Raw genomic sequence first — 18,187 nt, 5'->3', positions numbered from 1 at the left:
AGCCTAGTGCTGGAAAACATGGATGTCTGGAAAGAAATGTGGCAAACAGACCAGCCACCCATGGCAAGCAGAAGGCTGGGGGCTGACCATCCCACTTTGCCTAAAGTGCCTAAAGAGAAGAGGAACCTCCTGATAAAAGGAAGGTGTGGAAACTTCAGGTGAGGCAACAGGTTGCTTTGTTTTCCATTTCAGTGTAGCAGTTTACAGTGTGTCGTCAGGACTGACACACAGCTGAGCTGAAACTGAGGGGCCTGTATGACAGGATATCTAGCCAGGCACTTGCTGATTAAAGCTTGAGGAAAGCATGACTTGTTCCACTTCAGTCTTGTTTGTTATGTTCTTGGAGATGAGATGACCTGATTTCTTTGAAATCTGAGGTGGGAAATAGATGCAAACTTATATTGCAAAATAGAGTCCAAATTTTAATCCAACCCACTGTATTTCACAGGTACAGTATGCTCCATCCGTGACTATACTGTATGCAATCAGAGATACACATTCACGTTGATATTGTTGAAATAATGTCCTGCTTACTTTACATTTACACAGTACTGGTACACTCAGGGGATTAAGGCATTTAGAGAATACAAAACATTTTGGGATTAAAATATCAAGGCTCCTGTTTTAAAAAATATCCAGCTGTGAAGCGAATTTTTTTCTGTAGCTTTTTCTGTATTTTTAAGTGTCCTACATCTCCAGGCACCAAATATAGCTGTCTCGTTATAAATTCATAGAAATTCTTTGAGCATCTACACAGCTGATGAAGGTGTTTCATAGTTGAAAAACCTGATCTTGCACTGATCAATCTGTTCCATGAGTCACTGCTCCATGCAGTTGGAAGAAATGAACCTTTTTAAAACAGCTCACACAATGAATTTGGTCCACACTCTCAATTCTGGCAAAGCAAAGCAATACCTAATAGCTACGCCATAATTTCTTGCCCTGTATTCACTCATAAGCTGCCGGCAGCAAAAATCATTCTAACAAAACTAAATTTCAGCTATAAATTAGTCGGTTTCTTTATATTTCTTTTCCATATATCCACTAGGAGTATCTGTCAAACAGAAGCTTTAACAAATAAAGATAGCACGAATTTTGCGAGTGTTTAAGGACCTCTGAATTCAGCTTGGATCAGCGTTCATTTCTCAGACCTCTTCTTTCATCCTTTTAACCTGACAGGAGCCTTCTGTTATGGCTGGGGCTTTTTGCTGGGCCGGTGCACAGCGCGGGCTTCGGGCTGCCGCCGGTGAGCATCCGGCCGGCGCCGCAGCACGGCAGCCCGGGTGCCGCGGCACGGCTCCGCTCCGCTGGCCCGCGCCGCCGAGCCCCGGCACGCCGCGCCGCGGGTTGGCGGGTTTGAATTGGCGGGCGCCGGCCCCGGCGGGCGGAGGCGCCGCCGGCCGGCAGGGGCGCTGCTGGCGGCGGGGCGGGGGAAGCGGAGCGGCGGCGCTGCCGTTCCCCGGCTGCGCGGCCGCCTCCTCCCCTCCGCCTCTTCCTGGCCGCGGCCAGAGGAGCTGTGCTGGCAGCGGGGAGGCGGCGGCGGCGCCCAGCTCCCGGCCCGCCATGGCGATCCGCAAGAAGAGCAACAAGAACCCGCCGGTGCTGAGCCACGAGTTCATCGTGCAGAACCATGCGGACATCGTGTCCTGCATGGCCATGATCTTCCTGCTGGGGCTCATGTTCGAGGTGAGGCGGCACCGACGCCCCCGCCGGGGGTCCTCTTCCCGCTTCCTCCCACTCCAGCGGAGGCTGGAGGAGAGACAGGGCGCGGGAGTGCCGCGGCAGCGGGGGAGGCTGTGCGGGCTGCGGCAGAACCCTGCGGCTGTCCCCGGTCAGCGCCGCCGCCTCCCGGCGCACCTGCCCGCCGGCCCACGGGGGGACAGGAGCCCACCCCCGCCCCGCCGCACCGCCCGAGAATCACCGCGGGCGCCCTCCCCGCAGCGCATCCCCGCTTCCCCGGGTGGAACGCCCTTCTCCCCGGCTCGGCTTGGAGAGGCGCAGCCATGGCTAGCGCCAGGACCGGGTCCCGCTTCCCCGCCGTCGCGGGCGGGAGGCCGTGCGGGGCGGCGCGCTGCCCGCCGCGGCGGCGGGAGTTCCTGCGGGCGGCGGGGTTACGTGGCAGCCGGGAGGGAGGGAGGGGGCGGGGGGCGAGGCCCGGCCGCGGCGGCCGATCCCCCGCTCCGCTCTTTGTGTGCGCGGCCCCGCCGGCACTACGGCTCCCGGCGGGCGGCGCGGCGGGGAGGGAAGGGAAGGGACAGCAGCGGTGACGTGTCCTTACGGCCACCGCTCGGGTCCCCTGCCCGCGGAGCATCCCGGGGCTCCAGGCGGCTGGGCCGGGCACCCCCGCCGCCTCCTCCCGCCTCGGAGATGCGCCGAGGTTCGGCAGCGGCGGGGCGAGCTCTCCCTCCGGCCCGAGGGCTGGCTCTGCTGCAGGCCCTCCGCTCTCTGGGCCCCCATGTTGAATGCAGATGCTTTAAAACGTGCCTTTTGGCGCTGGAAAGGTAACTTACCTGTATGACTGCCAAAATGTTATCAGGGATCTAAGATCGCTGATCATCAAATTAAGGCACTGTTGACTAAATGTTTCTGGTATTTTAGGCATTTGTTCAGACATTTGTTAAGGCTTATGGACCTTTTTGTTATTAAGGATGGTTTTCACGATGGTTTCATCCAGCTGTTGGTACAGCTCAGCACTAAAGGCCAGTGGAGTTAGGAAGTAGATAAAAAGTGAAAACAGGGCGGACCAGCTACACTGTTGTTTTTGGGTTTGCTATCAAAAATCACCAAAGCACTGTTACATGGTGATTTTCTGGGGAATGAAGTTAAAGAGGTAAACCTAAACTGTTTCTTTTTGTGCCTACATCAGGCTTACTGCATTAACAGTATTACTGGTAGGTTTAGAGGTTTTGAGGGATTGAATGTGCTGAATTCTTTTGTTTCCGTTTTTTTTAATCCACTGTGTTTTCTAACGCAGTGTGAAAAGGCCATGTGTCATTGTTGGTACAAATGTGGTATGTTGCAATTTCTTTAATGCTTTGATACAGATACAGGAAATCACTTGCTGCTGTTAATGTTGGTATGGTAAGGTGTTTACACTGCCTGACGTGTACAACTCCAGTATTGAGAGTAGCTGACAGAGCCTTCAAAGGGCAGTTCAGAATTGAGTACTGTTTCGAATTGTCCTCTGAGTGCTCCCTTGATGAATAGGAAGCCCAAGGCAACTTCACTAATTTGAGCAAACTAGTAGGATTCCCTGAAGTTACATGGTCTGAACAGTCTGCCACGTATTCAGGATTTCAGAGAAAATTTAGGGCTTGTTGACAAAGCACTGGTTTTAAAAATCTCACTTCCTGTGAATAATTAATGTTACTAGTAACCTAGTCATTATCTTCAGACACTCAACATACCCTTCCAGGATTACTTAAGGAGCTTGGGTTTTTTGTCAGCCCTATTAATTACCACATAGACACTGGCTTTTTACAGCAATGAGAAACCATCTGATATGAATATGGTGAAGCACAGTTATTTTTCCCTCTCATTTAGGGCACGTTGATTCATGTTGGGATTCAGTGAAGATGTGTTATAGTAAAAAGTAAGCTTCTGCTTATTGACAAATAATAACTTGTACTCCATCTTATATATTGGGGATTTTAGAATGTCCCCACCCTCCTCCTCAAAGAAAGCCACTAGGACAACATCTTCTGTTCAAACTGTTTTTATTAATTCTGTTTTTTTTTTACAGCTCATCATAAAGGGGTAGTACCATTACTGCTAAATTTAATTTAATTTGTTTTATGCTTCTTGCCAAAGGATCCCCAGGGTCAAAAGAATGGAAATTGTACTGAGTTGGTATCCCACTGGCCTGAAATTGTTTTCTGTTGTTTATGCCTTTTTTCCTTCCCTGTCCATATTTTTCAGATCACCCACAGATTTATGAATATGATAACTGACTCACAAATTTTGTCAAATAAGAAAAGTACTTTTAAATAAAACTTATTCTCAGTCACTGCTGAATACATCATGGTCTAGGGACTCCATGATATTGCAGATTGTGTTAATGTAACAATACAGTATGGACTAAAGACAGAATTGTAGCATGTGTTATCATTTTAGTGTTGCAGGAAAGGCTGTATGTAAGTAACATTTTCAAGAATCTTTCATTTGGCAGGTTGAGTATTCTGTAAACAAACCTATAGAGACCACGCTATGTGTGCTGCCCTTGGAAAGTCAGGTGCAGTTGTGAGATAATGGGAGTTGGTCAGTTTTTTGGGAGGAGACAAATGTGCTGGGCAAGGGTGCCAAAACTATGGGCAAATGTTTTCAGTTTAATGAAGTTTGTTTCCATGAGAATTTACAGCACTTTTGGTTTTTTCTCTTTTAGATTACAGCAAAAGCAGCTGTCATTTTTGTTACACTTCAGTATAATGTTACCATTCCTGCCACAGGTATGTATCTTGCAGGAGGTTAGTTAGAAAACAGTGTATCAGGCATTATTAGTGTGCCATGCTTCCTAGACTTGACAGGAAGGGAACTTGTCAATTTCAATAGATAACGACCAGCTATCAAGGGTTTCACTTTATTAAAACACTCTTTTGACTAAGTTAGAGACAATGTTTGTGTTCTGCTGGATTCCTCATTAGCCCTGAAACCATCTACCATCTACTTATCTACCATCTGACTGGTAGATAAGTTCACATGAATTCTTACTCTGGCTTTGCAGGTGATAATTTTTAATTCTCATAGTGAGGTGATAGTTCAACGTTTTTATTGTCCACTTTTAGTGCATTTGGATAAGCTTCCTAAGTGCACTTAAGTTTTTAGTTTTATAGCACCTTTCCAGTGTCAAATTGATAGAGAAGATAACTATAAGCAGTCAAGTGACCTAGTTCATAGTGGTAGTTTAATTTGACTTTTATTTGTTCAGCTGACTACAAGCTACTTCTGTCTGAAAGGTTTGACTCTGAGAAATAAACTTATGAACCATTAAACTGTATTGGTGCCTAACAGTTAATTCTCTTTGTCTTTCAGAAGAACAATCTGCAGAAACAATCTCTCTCTATTACTATGGCATCAAAGACTTGGCTACAATTTTCTTTTACATGCTTGTAGCAATAATCATACATGCTATAATTCAGGAGTATGTACTGGATGTAAGTACAAAATATTAATTCCTTTCATCAAGAGAATTGTCAGGTTTTCATTAGACTTTAAGACTATTAACTTAAAAGTAAACTTCTGCATTAAATTTTTTAACTGTAAAAACATGCATTAAAACTTTTAGGTACTCTAATGCGTTACTAAATAAATGTGAAGTACTGCAGCATATAAATAACAGTTGACTTTCATTTCAGAAAATTAACAGGAAAATGCACTTTTCAAAAACAAAGCATAGCAAGTTCAATGAGTCTGGGCAACTTAGTGCATTCTACCTCTTCTCCTGTGTTTGGGGAACGAGTATTCTTGTCTCTGTGAGTATGCTTTCTCTTTTGTTTCTGTTGTGAGATTTCAAAAAATTCACTTACATTGATGATAAATATGGTTTTGGTTTATTTTTCTGGTTTTAGCTGGCTTCATTTTTAAAGTGGGGACAAGTTAAGGATTCTATTTAGTCATAGCTGGTTATAAAGTCAGTAGTGTTACTGTTGTTCAGTCTTGAGTAGATTTACTGTCAAACTGAATAAGATAAAACCATTTAACTTTACTGTGGTATTTAATTCTCTGTAGGTTTTTTTGTGTTGGTTTATTAACATAAAATAAATGTTTCGAAAACACCATACATAGCATTCTGGAGCCTAAGGAATGGGTATATGACAAATTGCTGTAACCTCAGGTCTCTGTGTGCTTTTAGGTGACATGCTCTTTGCTAGTGGCTGGATGTATATGAGTTTAGTTCATAGAAAGGGAAGACTGTGCCTTTTTTCTTTCTTTCTTTCGTTATTTTAACATAAGAACTTCTGGAAAACCTTTCTTTCTCTTAGTTAAGTTAAAAGTTTGTCAGCAGTTTACAAGGGAAGACTTGTGGCTGTAGTAATCCTGGAATAATTTCCATCTCATAAGGACATTCTATCTTGAAAAATCACCTGATTTGTTTGCTTGCTTTTTATTTTCTTAAACCCATGCAACTGTCTTTTGTTTTGGGGATTTGTTTCTGGGTTGGTTTGATTTTTGTTTATTTGTGATTTCTTGGGGATTTTTAAAAAAGAAAATTTATGGGTCTGCAACTTTTATTTGTGTGTGTATATGTGAATATTTTTTGTGTGTAAACACGTGCGTATACATAAATGTATATATGTACATCCAGTCATTATTTCTGACAAGAAAGTAACATCTTGGAGTGTTTATTTGCAGTTTTTATTTTTTTCTGTTCTTTTTTTAGGAGAACTATATATCAGATCCAACCTCTCTGTGGAGGGACTATCCGCACGCTCTGATTCCGTAAGGCCTCTTCCTTTGAGGGTTGCTGGGGGAGGGGAGGGAGTGTTTTTAGCCTAGGGTGTATCATGTACAATCTGTGCAGAATAAGTAGTTTGTAAAAATATAATAGTCACTAATGTGGTTTTGGTTTTATTTATGTGGGCTCGATTCTTTAACAACTTGTAGCATACCAAGTTCTTTTTATGTAGGCTGTTACAGAAAGAATTCCATTTTTGCAAGCTTTGTCTGAATGATTTTGTTATTAGAGATATTAGTTTAAGCTTGGCTGGCATGAAGGATCTATTTTTTTTTTTTTTTTTTTGAGAGACAGTGATAAAATGAGTTCACTAGAAGCTTCTGCAATGTTTTAAGCTTATTCATAATAAATAATATTCTTCAATTCTTGCTGTATTGTACAGGTTTCAGATGAAGTTTTTCTACATCTTACAGTTGGCATATTGGTTTCATGCTTTTCCTGAACTGTACTTTCAGAAAACTAAAAAAGTAAGTTCAAAACATAAATGGGAGGAACTCCAGAGCAAGGTGGCTTTTTTTCTTTTCAGTTACATCCTAATTGCAGGAAAATTGCTAAATATCTGTTGTGTAAATAAAAATCACTAGTGTTTCTCATCCACTGAAAGAATTTTCCCTCAAGCAAGTGATTGTGATATTTTCTTTTCAACTCTTGGGGTTTTTTTCTTCCTGAGTTGATAGTCTGAATAGGCTCGTTGGAATCACAGTTGCTTCATGAATCATGATATAGGTGTAGAATATAACTGTGAATAATTCTATACATCAAAGGAGTATGAAAGTCTGGGATTTTACTTAAATAGCATTTAAATGGGTGGATGGCAATGAGATATGAGCTGGCAACATACCTTTGCACCCCAAAAAAACGGGTGTCCCCTGGGCTGCATAACAAGCAGCAACCAGCTGGTTAAGGGAGGGGATTCTGCCCTTCTGCTGTGCTCTGGTGAGACTCCCCTGGAGTGCTGCAGCCAGCTCTGGGGTCCCCAGCACAAGAAAGGTATGGATTGGTTTGAGGGGGTCCAGAGGAGGGCCATGAAGATGAACAGAGGGTTGGAGCACCCCTTCTGTGAAGGCAGGCAGAGAGAGTTGGGGTTGTTCCACCTGGAGAAGAGAAGGCTCCAGGGAGAACTTATTGTGCCCTCTCATTGTTTCAAAGGGGCTTATAAAAAAGATGGAGAGAGACTTTTTATTTGGGTCTGTAGTGACAAGGAACAGTGTTTTTGAAAGAGTTTAGAGTAGATTGAGAAGGTTTTGAAAAGTTGAGTAGATGTGAAGAAATTCTTTATGGTGAACATGGTGAGAAACTGGACCACAGTGCTCAGAAGCTGTGAATTTATTTTCATTTGAAGTGTTCAAGGTCAGGCTGGATGGGGCTTTGAACAACCTGATCAAATGATGGGTGTCCATGGGTATAGAGGCAAGTGATAGGTGTCCATGGGTATAGAGGTTGGTCTAGGTGATCTACAAAGGTGTCTTTGAGCCCAAAGGATTCTATGACTGTTGTTGCTTTGTGACTAGGTTGTATCTCTGTTGCCGGTTCTGCTTTATTCAAGAAAATGAAACATAGGTGTTACATAAGCACAGGTCTTTGTACTGGAGCCTAGAAGAGGCTTAGTTAAATAGTAACAAAATGCACTGGTTTTAGGCTGCTCAGATGCACTATAAATACTCTTGCAGAAGCACTGCAGTTGATGTTCTCTTCTTGTGCTAGTGATGCCTTCCAAATTTGACTTCACAGCCAAGTGTGGAGATTTTTCTTAAAATAACTTCAAGAAAGCTGTCACAAGTGGCCTAAGTGCTGTATGTTGAATAGTAGTATTTTACTTGGTCACTGCTTGAAATTGTGGCCTCTGACTTTTGCATGAAGTTTAAAGAGTGATAATTCATTTGTTTTAGCATAGTTGATATTGCTTCAACCACAGCTTAACCTCTGCTATCTTGGCTTACTTGCCTTATTCCTTCTCTTGAACAAACTGGCTACTTTTACTCAGGCCTAGTTACCTGTTTTGCTGACATAAAAAAGAAAAGAACTTCTCAGCTCTGGTTCCTCTGTAGTCATGTATTCCTCGTGTATTATTCCGAAACAAGGCTTGCAGTCTCTGACCGTTTGTCTAAGCAGGCAGCATGGGCTGCTTAAATGTTATCTCAGTTCTAAAGTTAAAGTGTTGTAGGCTGGTCCTGGTTGTGCATGGAGAAACTGAGCCATATGTACTTACTGTGTCTTTGAAATAACCAATTTTTCATTTTCTGTCAGATAATTTAGAATAGGTCTTTCTTCACCTGTTTTCTTGCTCTTTGTGTATTATGAATGTGATGTTTGCTCTTGTCATAATTGTTTGATTCTGTGGATTTGTTGGATGCGATACTGAGTATTGAATCACATAGTTATTGTAGCTCTTGTAAGATTAAAATTTTAGGCCTTTTTTACAAGATAAAGCTAAAGATCCTTGCTTGAAGTTTAGATAATCTTTCCAAAAAGAAGTTCATGTAAACACAACTGAATGTACTCTGCTACCACTCCAAAAGAGATTTTTATTGTGATGTGGCATACTTCAGAAGTTCTTTTGTTCACAGATGGCACAATCTGATTTCCATGTGCTGTGTGTCTTCCTCTTTATTATTTCATCTCCACGAAGTTTTCAGTTTAATAGGGCTGACTAAAGCCTGACTTAAAGTGGGACCATGTGCTTTAGTATGACTGGTAACAATATCCTCTGTATCTGCCAGAAAGAGTGTGCCAGAATTTTGGATGGCCTTGAATTTTTAAAATTTATGTCAACACTTGGAAAACCTTTCATTTTGATTCGTAGACTGTTATTTTATTCTGTAGCAATCTGACAATTTGATGGGCAGCAAGCATGTGGAACTGTAGGATCTGATGATACAGTAATACATACAAAATAAGAAATGTAATAACTTGTATATATTCACAGTGGTCATAACAAATAAAAGTGGATCCTTTTTAAAAGCATCTTTCCATGTTTGATGCATTTTCTCACAGTAGCATATGTAAGATACTATGACTGGTAAGTGGCAATAAGTTATGTGTGGAATTAGATGTTCCAGGCTGAGTGGTTCAGTGCCAGACCAGAGCACGTTAAGGTAGCTGATACACCAAGAAGAATTTCCAAGACTAGGCAATAGTTTGTAATAACAGATAACATAGTACAGTGCTGTGTAACATTGTATATAACACATGGTCACTTTTTTCTTCCAAATAGGAAGATATCTTTCGCCAGATTGTCTACATTGGACTTTACCTCTTTCATATTGCTGGAGCCTATCTCCTGAAGTAAGTCAATTGCAAACTTTTGCTGGCTCCATTCTTTGCCTTAAATATCTAACAAAACGTCTGAATGTTTGTTTTGTTTGTTTTGATAGTCTGACCCACCTTGGACTTGTTCTTCTGGTATTGCATTACTTCGTTGAATTTCTTTTCCACATATCCCGTCTTTTCTACTTCAGTGATGAAAAATACCAGAAAGGGTAAATAGTCTTTATCTTTAAAATTCTTGTAATTTCTGTCTTAGAGCCTTCTGCAGTTAACTAACCAGAAACCAAAATTACAAGGAGTTCAAACAGTGTTTCTTAAGCAACCACAGTTGTCCAGACTACTGTTAGTACTTATATTTCTAAACCATCTAAACCATACTTTCTACTTTGTTTTAGCCTATTTAAGTAAATATTAATAGCAATATTAAATTAAATAAAATCTCTCAATGTATACTAATGTGGAAGTTTTTTTACATTTTGTAGAGAAAGGAACAGGATAGATTGCTAATACAGCCAGCTCTGTAGGAACTAAAAATGTGGTTTTGTTCTAATAGTACTGCAAAGCACTTTCCATTGAGTTGAAATCAGTTTTCATAACATAATACAAGATGCATTTAAGATAGGTTCAAAGTCATGCATTTAGGTAAGTTCTTACATTTCAAAGAAATTTGCATGGTGAAAGGTAAGCATTTGCATTGTTAGTGCATGTGTTTCCAATGGAAAGTTTATTTAGTGTTTGTGGTGTTTTTATTTCTAGATTTTCACTGTGGGCAGTTCTTTTTGTTTTGGGAAGGCTTCTCACCTTGATTCTCTCAGTCCTCACTTTTGGCTTTGGACTGGCAAGAGCAGAAGATCAGCAGCTGAATTTCAGTACTGGGAACTTTAATATCCTGGCTGTTAGGTATAGTAAACCTGGAACAGTTCTTAAGCATGTGCTGTAAACGCATGTTAAATACACAATGTAAGTGGTATGGTACTAATGCCAGTAATTCTGAATGATTGAGTGTTTTCATGCAACCTTTGTGATCAATAGGAATAACTTATGTAAGAAACTTAAGGCATAGTGAAATTAATTGACTGAATTTAGTCTACAGCTGAGAAATCTGTAACTGGTTACCCTTCTTCTCTTTGTTAAAAAATCCCCAAGCAACCAAAAAAAATCAAAACCAAACCAACAGAATTAATAGGAATATATTACAGACACTGCTTTCAAATGTTTTAAAGTTAGTAAATTTAATTCTAAATATGATTGCTATCTTAGAGGTCAAGGTATTTGAGCCCAGAGTAGCTTTGATCTCATTTGCAGATTACTCTCTCTTTCTCTGCCTTTTGGCTCTCTGCCTTTCTCTGCCTTTATTATGGCTCCTATTGCTGCTGCCCTTCTTATGACTGCAGAAAACAAAGTCATTGAAACTTTGACAATGTCAGCATTACCTTGCAAAATTGATACTCTGAGCTGCATGACACTCTTGACACCATTTTCAGCTGGTACTACCTGGTACCCTGAGAGTAATTCTGAGAAAGATAGTAGGAAAGAAACCTAGTACTTGTCAGTTTTGATGGGCAAAGATTTCACTATCATTCTATATCTGGTTTTGATCAGCTGTGCTTAAGCCCAGTTAGCCCTATGCAAGAGAACTCTTGGCTTAGAAAATGGACATTACCAGGAGGAAGGGGTGGAATTTGCCAAAAATCCTGAGGTGTTTTACCTTCCTTTTCTGTTTGAATAATGAGGCAAACTTATGATAAAACTTTATCTATTATTTGTTTCTAGAATCAGTGTGCTTGCCTCCATCTGCATGACCCAAGCATTTATGATGTGGAAGTTCATTAATTTCCAGCTTCGGAGGTGGAGAGAGCATTCTTCTTCTCAGCCTCAGTCAGTGAAAAAGAAGTTTGTATCAGCTAAAGGAAAGAACTCCAGAAAAGAAAGAGGTTTGTAGTTTCCTTTTTTCTGCTCCTTTGACTTCTCAAAACCAACTTCAGGTCGCTAAAGAAGCATTTTGTGTTTAACTTGTAAGTGAGATGACTCATCTAGAGAAGCAGTACTGGGGAATATTACTGTGGGAAGAATTGATTTTTAAGAAAAACCACTATATATTGTTGGGTTTTCTAACTGCCCAAATAAAGGAATTACTGTGGTTTTTTAAGTTAATGCAGCATGATATTTTTATGCTCTTCAATTTCATTACTTGAACAAAATGTGTCATGCTTATATTTTGTTCTCTTATATAAAGAGAACAGATGCAATTTTAGATCTCTTCTGTTAGACACTTATTTGTAAAATTTTCTTGCCATGGATTTCAAGCTTCTTTTTCATTGCCACAAAATTCTGAGGGCTTAGAGCAAAGAGATAGTTTGATGATCCACCCAGGAAAAAGTTTTCTGTTGGACTGTTTTACAAAAACCAGAAATTGGTAGTTCTTTCAGGAAAGGTAATAACACCTTACTACTCTAAACCTGTGTCGAAGCATTTGGAAATTAACTGAAGAGTCCAGGTTTGACTTTTTAATTATGTCACACCTTTTTTTGTAGAAAGGGTATGAAAGATGAACAGAATGCTCTTTCCTCTGAGAAAAAATTATGTGCTCTTTTAAAAAAAAAAATTTAATCCCTGTACTTCAGTATATCTATTACACCAACAGTTCAACTCCAGTATATTTAACTGCTAGCACGAAAACTTCTGCACCCTTTTGAAATGTCAGAAGTTGTTTCAAAAGCTTTCTTCAGCATGATCATTTGCTCCCAATCATGTATTACCAATCTATTCCACTTTTTGATATATTGAAAGTAGTGTGTGTTTGCACTGAGAACTGAGATTTGTGGTGGGAGATCAATAATTTTTTATTTCTCCCAAGTTTATGTTTTTATTAAAATTATGTGGTTTACAGTACTGCTGCACTCCCTTTAGACAATTTGTAATTATCACCACTTGGCTTTTGTGTAGTGTTGGGGTTTTTTTTCATCTGAAAATTCAGTTGGAATTTTTTCTTTTAAATTGAGTGAAGGTAGTTTCCTATGTAAGTGTCCTGTTTAATCAGAGCTTCATGTTCATGGCCTTCTCACTATGGTTTTTTTGTTTGTTTTTTTTTTTTAATTTAAGTGTTTTATGTCAAATAATTTTAAAATATGTGCCTTGGTCAGGAAGTCAGAAATGTAATCGTATCTTAAAATCTCTTAATCTATTTCATTCATGTAATTTAGTGAATCTGCTGGTTTCACCCAGCTTGAGTGGGGACTTGCAAGTGGTAAACAAATAGTGAAAAAGTCAGTTAATTAGAGTTGTGGTTTAATTCACAAGATAATTTAACTATTCCTGTCTTGAACACTGAAGACTTTTATTCCTTATTTTAAATGAACATAAAAGAACTCAGGTCATTCAAATTCTTCTGTTTTGAATACTCCTGTTACATTGTTTGTTCAGAACACATACATAGGGTGCAGCAAAGCAGTAATTTTTGAAAGAGTAATATATGCAATTGAACTGTTTAAAACACTTTTTTTGTGTGTGTGTGGATGAATGTTTTTTTGAGAGCCATGGCACAATAAAATGTATTACTTTTAGTCTATGCCAAACGCAAGAAATGACAGTAAAAAATCCTGCTGGTGATGTAGGTGGGATATACAGCCATGTACTGATTCATGTTCTTTGTTGTTTTACCTAAACTGTTTAAGAAAATATGATTTCAGTTAGCTAGCTTGGATCTAATTAATTGTTTGTAAGTTTCTTTATTTAAAAATAATTCAAACGTTTTCAGAAATATCCAAAGACCACCTTATGTAGGCTTAAAATGGTGGTGTCATAGCCAGATACATGGTCAAACAGACTTTGGGCTTGTGTCTGGTCTCATGCTCATGTGTGGTTGTCATTGTTATTTTCTTTTTTTGCTTGTTTGCATAAATGGGAGCATTTGGGTGTCCTGGGAGAAAGAGGGAGGCCAACACCTGTTTTTGTAGACTGTCCACACTCTAATGATCTTCAGCACTTCTGCGGATGGAAAAAATAAGTTTACCCAGTCCTTTGTAAAAATATATAAATATATATATATAATAATTGTTTAAAAGCACCCAAAAAAAACAGCAGCTGTTGCTTGAAGTCAGAATGAGTCAGAGCAGAGATGTTAGGCTGCAAGCATTGTAGTTGGCTATGCGCTGTGCTCTTCAGATCTGTTTTGTAAATATAGTTACTGTCAAGCAACACCTGATCCTTGGTTGTGGTGAAACTGGATAAAGGGGGTGTTGGAGTTTTGGATGCTGAGAATTTTAGACTTTCTGTGCTGACACACTCGAACTCCCAGGAGAGCACAACATTTGACCTGAAGCCGTAGAGAAGGCTTCCAAAATGAATTGATAACACTAGGATTATGAATGTATAGTTAATTAGAAGTATGTAATATCACAAGGTAAAAAACTTAGAGTTTGATGTTTTAAAATAAAATAATATATATAGAACAAGATGGAAGTTGTAAAGCAAAGGAAAAACTAGTCCTTCTTCTTTACCTTCTTCTTTCTTCTTCTTATGTTTAAATAGTATTTTGTAATTAGAAAAAAAGTCCACATTGCAGACTTTGAGTAATTAGTTATTAGATTAAAAGTGAAAATAATTTAATTTCTTAATTAAATAGTTTAACCTTAGAAACCTTATAACAAAAAATTGTTAACCATTTCATACTTTATTAGTAAAAAACTACAGAACTCACTACCTATGAGATTATAGCATAAATAAGAAACAATAAACACCTAAATCTCAAATACCTTTGTGTTCTTGGGTGCCTGATCTTGATCTCTTTCCACCTACACATACTCATTGCAAATCTGAACTAGTGTTTTACTTCTGTCTGTCTTATCTATGTAAATATCTTCATCATAAAGTAAATGGATTCTGTATGTTAAAGTATATGCTTTAAAATTGTGAGTGTATCTGTGTAGAAACTATTTTCTCTGTGTATCAAATGCTTGTAATGGTAAGCAAAGGAGTGTAATTTTAGCAAGAATTATGAGGTAGGTGGGATAAATAATTAAGACCTGTAGCAGAGAACTCTGTATACACTGTGTCTCCAAAATTTCACAGAACCGTCTCACCTCAAGTTGTACTTTACTTTTTCACAGAATATCTTCTAAAATATCATAACTGGTCTTGATTTTCAGTCTAGATGTATATAATGGGCACATTTCAGTGTCTTGCCACATCAGGAAACTGGAATTTATTGTACTAAACTTTAAATATTGCACTTTGAAGAAACTTCATTATACAGTTGTGCTCTGAATGATAATTAAGATGTTTAACCAAGAAGGTACATCAGAAAAGAAGTTAAAGGCTGTTCGTATAGAACCTACAAAAATGTACTAAAATATAAAGGTCTCACTGTATTTGAAAAGTGTTTTCTTCTTTTTTTCTAGAAAATGGAATAAATGGAACAGTGACCTCAAATGGAGCAGACTCGCCTCGCAGCAGGAAGGATAAATCCTCGTAAAACTGGGTTTTATTAAGTTAATTGACTAATGTCCCCAAAGAATCTGCTTTTTACATGGATGGCCCTTCAGCACTAGAGATATTATGGATTAAAGAAAATACAATTCATGTTTTTTGATTATTGCTGTTGTTTTGAGAAACTTTTTTTAAAAAACCATTTTGACTAAGGAAAAAGGTTTATCTCTCTTCAAATACTTGGGGGGAGGATTCAACACTTTTTAAAACACATTGACACTTTTTTAAATATTTACTGTGATGAAATAACTTAATGAGGATCACTGTTCCAGTGTATTATTTCCTTCCAGTTTTTGTAATCTTGGTGATATTGTTCTACCAACTTCACTTTTTCCAAGTTCCTCAAGAAGTATTGCAAAATTGAAGTAAAAACATAGTGTGCATATTCAGATACTCTGGGTTTTCAGTTAATTACTTTGACTCAAATTTACATTTCAATTTGGGATTTCAAGACCACACCAATAGACCTCTTTATTTGGTAGTTACTATAGCTGCACAATGTCTACTCTAAGAATTGCCCCATATCATTAAAACAAAACTGAACTAATTGGAAACGTTGCAGAGTCTTATTGTTTGTTGGTTAGAAATCTCTTACAAGGAGCAGAGCACCTTTTTGAGGTATAGCTTTTAGCACCTGAAAATTAGATGGGAGTGTGTATGGTCATAGAAAGAATTGCTTTGAGTAGCACTGTCCACTTCTGTCTGTGCTTTTGAAGTGTATGTATCTTGGAGAATTAGTGTGCGTTGTACCTTCTTTGAAAACCTGTCTGATTTTACGGGTGGAGGTTATTACAATGTGTTGTGTTTGTTTTGGGAGGCAATCAATGCTCCATGAAGAGGGAATTAGATAATGGATCAAGTGATGAGAAACATTCCTTTATTCTAACTGCTTTTCTTTTTTTTTCACCTCTGTTAGGAAATAGTTTGATTTCTCCTATATATATTTTTATGAAAAAAATATTTAAAAGCTACAGCTTCTTAAAACTTAATTATTGTGACCTCTGCTACATCTAGAAAAAATCTAAATTTAAGAATTTTTACATTATCTTTCATAATTGTATTTAATGTGAAACCTTGTCCAGTTAGTTTTCCAGTTTAATACGCAGATAATGTTTCCTCTGTACACTTTTGTAATGGGTATAATTCAACCTGTTTCACTTGAAAATGAGTGAGACAATTACTGCAGTCTTAAGAAGAAGTTGCTGAATTAGTCTATCAAGTTAACCCAAGTATTGAACTGCTTATTGATTAAGAAGTAATTATGAACAATCAAGGTGATAAATAAAATAATTTTAATTAAAAACTGTTCTTATAATGGAGTTTATACCCTACAAAATGATAAGTCTGCATTCTGTATTTTCTACAGTTCAGTTGCTTACTATTCAGAATAAACATTTCTAGTACAAAATCCTCACTAAAAGCAACTATCCATTCTTAAATTGTTTAGTGCTGTTTAGAGTTATTACATTATAGTTTATTACATGTTTCAGCTGATTACAGACACAATTCCCAAGTATTTGGTTCACAGCTCCTGAAGTGGACTTGGCAGACTTGTACTTGCTTAGCTTGAGTACTCTGGGGCAGTGTGCCCTCTAGTATGCCCAGTCTGCTTCAGTAGGAGTAGGTATCCCATGTCCTGTGACATCCCATGTAGAACTGTGAATCTGTCCAACCTGACCACAAAACTGGAAAACTGGAACTCGGAAATTTTGAGAGACCCGTGTACATTATATACTTATTATTCAAAATCATGTTTTGTGTGTGATGTTTCTAGAAAAACCTTCAAAGATTCTGTGTGCCTTGCTCTCAACTTGTACCTTAAGCCAAAGGGGGTAAATTTTAAGTGTCTAGTCTGGTGCTTGGGCTCTAAATCAGTTTGCTTGGGATATCTGGTTGTACTGGGGCTGAAAGAATCATAAAGGGCGGAGGAACAAATTACAAAGCAATCATTTAAGGTACTTCTTGAGATCTTCAAGACTTATAGGAGTCTGAGGGTTGTAATAGTTGTTTCCCTAAGGCAAACTATTTCTTGTAAACCTCATTCTTTGACGCAGTAGTCTTGATATGTCTTCAGGTTAATTTCCAAAAACTTCAGAAAAATAGATTCTTGACTGTTATTACTGACATTGCTTTTTGTCTCCTTTTGGCCTTATGGATGGACATTCTTGTCCTTTGGACATTTACAAAAGCACTTTTGTTTCCACAATGGCTTAATATTCATCATTGCCTTATAGGAGTTGTTGGTATCTATTACCAAATAATAGAAAGTAACAACAGTTGTTCTAGACTTTTGTTAGAGTATTGGAAGTATTTTCTGTCTCTTCTCTCATAACTAAAAATACATATTTATCGTGTTTGATGAGGCAATACCAGTAATTTTTAATTATCTGCCTCGGGATGGAAACACTCATAAACAGAAGATATTGAGACTTCTATTTCTTGTTTGATATTATTTGTTTTAGTGTTAGAGTATTGTTTGGCTGGATAACTTTTTTGAATTGCTTAAAATTGATTTTCAAATGTTATTGCAGTTTTGGCTCTTTGCTTGTAATCTGGGTTTCAGTAAAATGGAAGAAGATTAGTTGTCTAATCATGTTTTCTTAATTATGGCATCAAGAAAATTAGAAATTGAAATGACTGAGGAGTTCATTATTATATCCTACTCCAAATAAAATAGGCAGTAGTTAATTTATCCTCATCAATTACCAGGTCCCACAAAGAGAAAGTTTTGTCCATTTAGATGGATTTGAATTGAATAATTACACAGACAGTGGAGAGGGCTTGTTGGGTTTACTTCTTTTTCTTAAACCTCCTTCTCTTTGCCCAATCTTGTAAAAACTTTTCAAGATTTAACAACAGATGATTTCAAGCCTTTTTTGAGCCCCAAATGTATGTTTGTTTTATGTGCCAGAATATTCTCTCAAAACCAGTGTTTTACTTTTAAAGTGGTTATATTTAATTTCAAAGTACAAACAAGGAATG

The 18,187-nt window shown here is 38.4% G+C and overlaps 1 protein-coding gene across 2 annotated transcripts; it reads left to right on the top strand.

Annotated features, from left to right (window-relative positions):
• Positions 1 to 1,388: 1,388 nt before the first annotated feature.
• TRAM1 (translocation associated membrane protein 1) lies at positions 1,389 to 16,508 on the top strand. 2 transcript variants are annotated; one of them, XM_030266322.4, is made up of 11 exons: positions 1,389 to 1,686; positions 4,382 to 4,445; positions 5,029 to 5,150; positions 5,352 to 5,468; positions 6,377 to 6,435; positions 6,834 to 6,918; positions 9,666 to 9,736; positions 9,826 to 9,930; positions 10,475 to 10,618; positions 11,492 to 11,652; positions 15,118 to 16,508. In XM_030266322.4, exons 1-11 carry the CDS (start codon positions 1,564 to 1,566, stop codon positions 15,189 to 15,191), a joined length of 1,125 nt encoding a protein of 374 aa, XP_030122182.1. In that variant the 5' UTR covers positions 1,389 to 1,563; the 3' UTR covers positions 15,192 to 16,508. The 2 variants fall into 2 exon arrangements, with proteins under 2 accessions (XP_030122182.1, XP_032602884.1); XM_032746993.3 differs by lacking the exon at positions 1,389 to 1,686 and adding an exon at positions 2,422 to 2,501 and having other exon boundaries at positions 15,118 to 15,311.
• Positions 16,509 to 18,187: the final 1,679 nt, after the last annotated feature.

The sequence above is a fragment of the Taeniopygia guttata genome, chromosome 2 (assembly GCF_048771995.1).
Source record: "Taeniopygia guttata chromosome 2, bTaeGut7.mat, whole genome shotgun sequence".
NCBI classification, from domain to species: domain Eukaryota; kingdom Metazoa; phylum Chordata; class Aves; order Passeriformes; family Estrildidae; genus Taeniopygia; species Taeniopygia guttata.
This window is presented reverse-complemented; position numbering and strand designations above follow the sequence as displayed.

Coding starts and splice junctions, on each gene's coding strand:
- TRAM1 (XM_030266322.4), top strand. CDS start 1,564: ATGGCGATCCGCAAGAAGAGCAACAAGAACCCGCCGGTGCTGAGCCAC. Junction 4,446..5,028: donor TGTTACCATTCCTGCCACAG/GTATGTATCTTG, acceptor TTTGTCTTTCAG/AAGAACAATCTGCAGAAACA. Junction 9,931..10,474: donor GATGAAAAATACCAGAAAGG/GTAAATAGTCTT, acceptor TTTTATTTCTAG/ATTTTCACTGTGGGCAGTTC.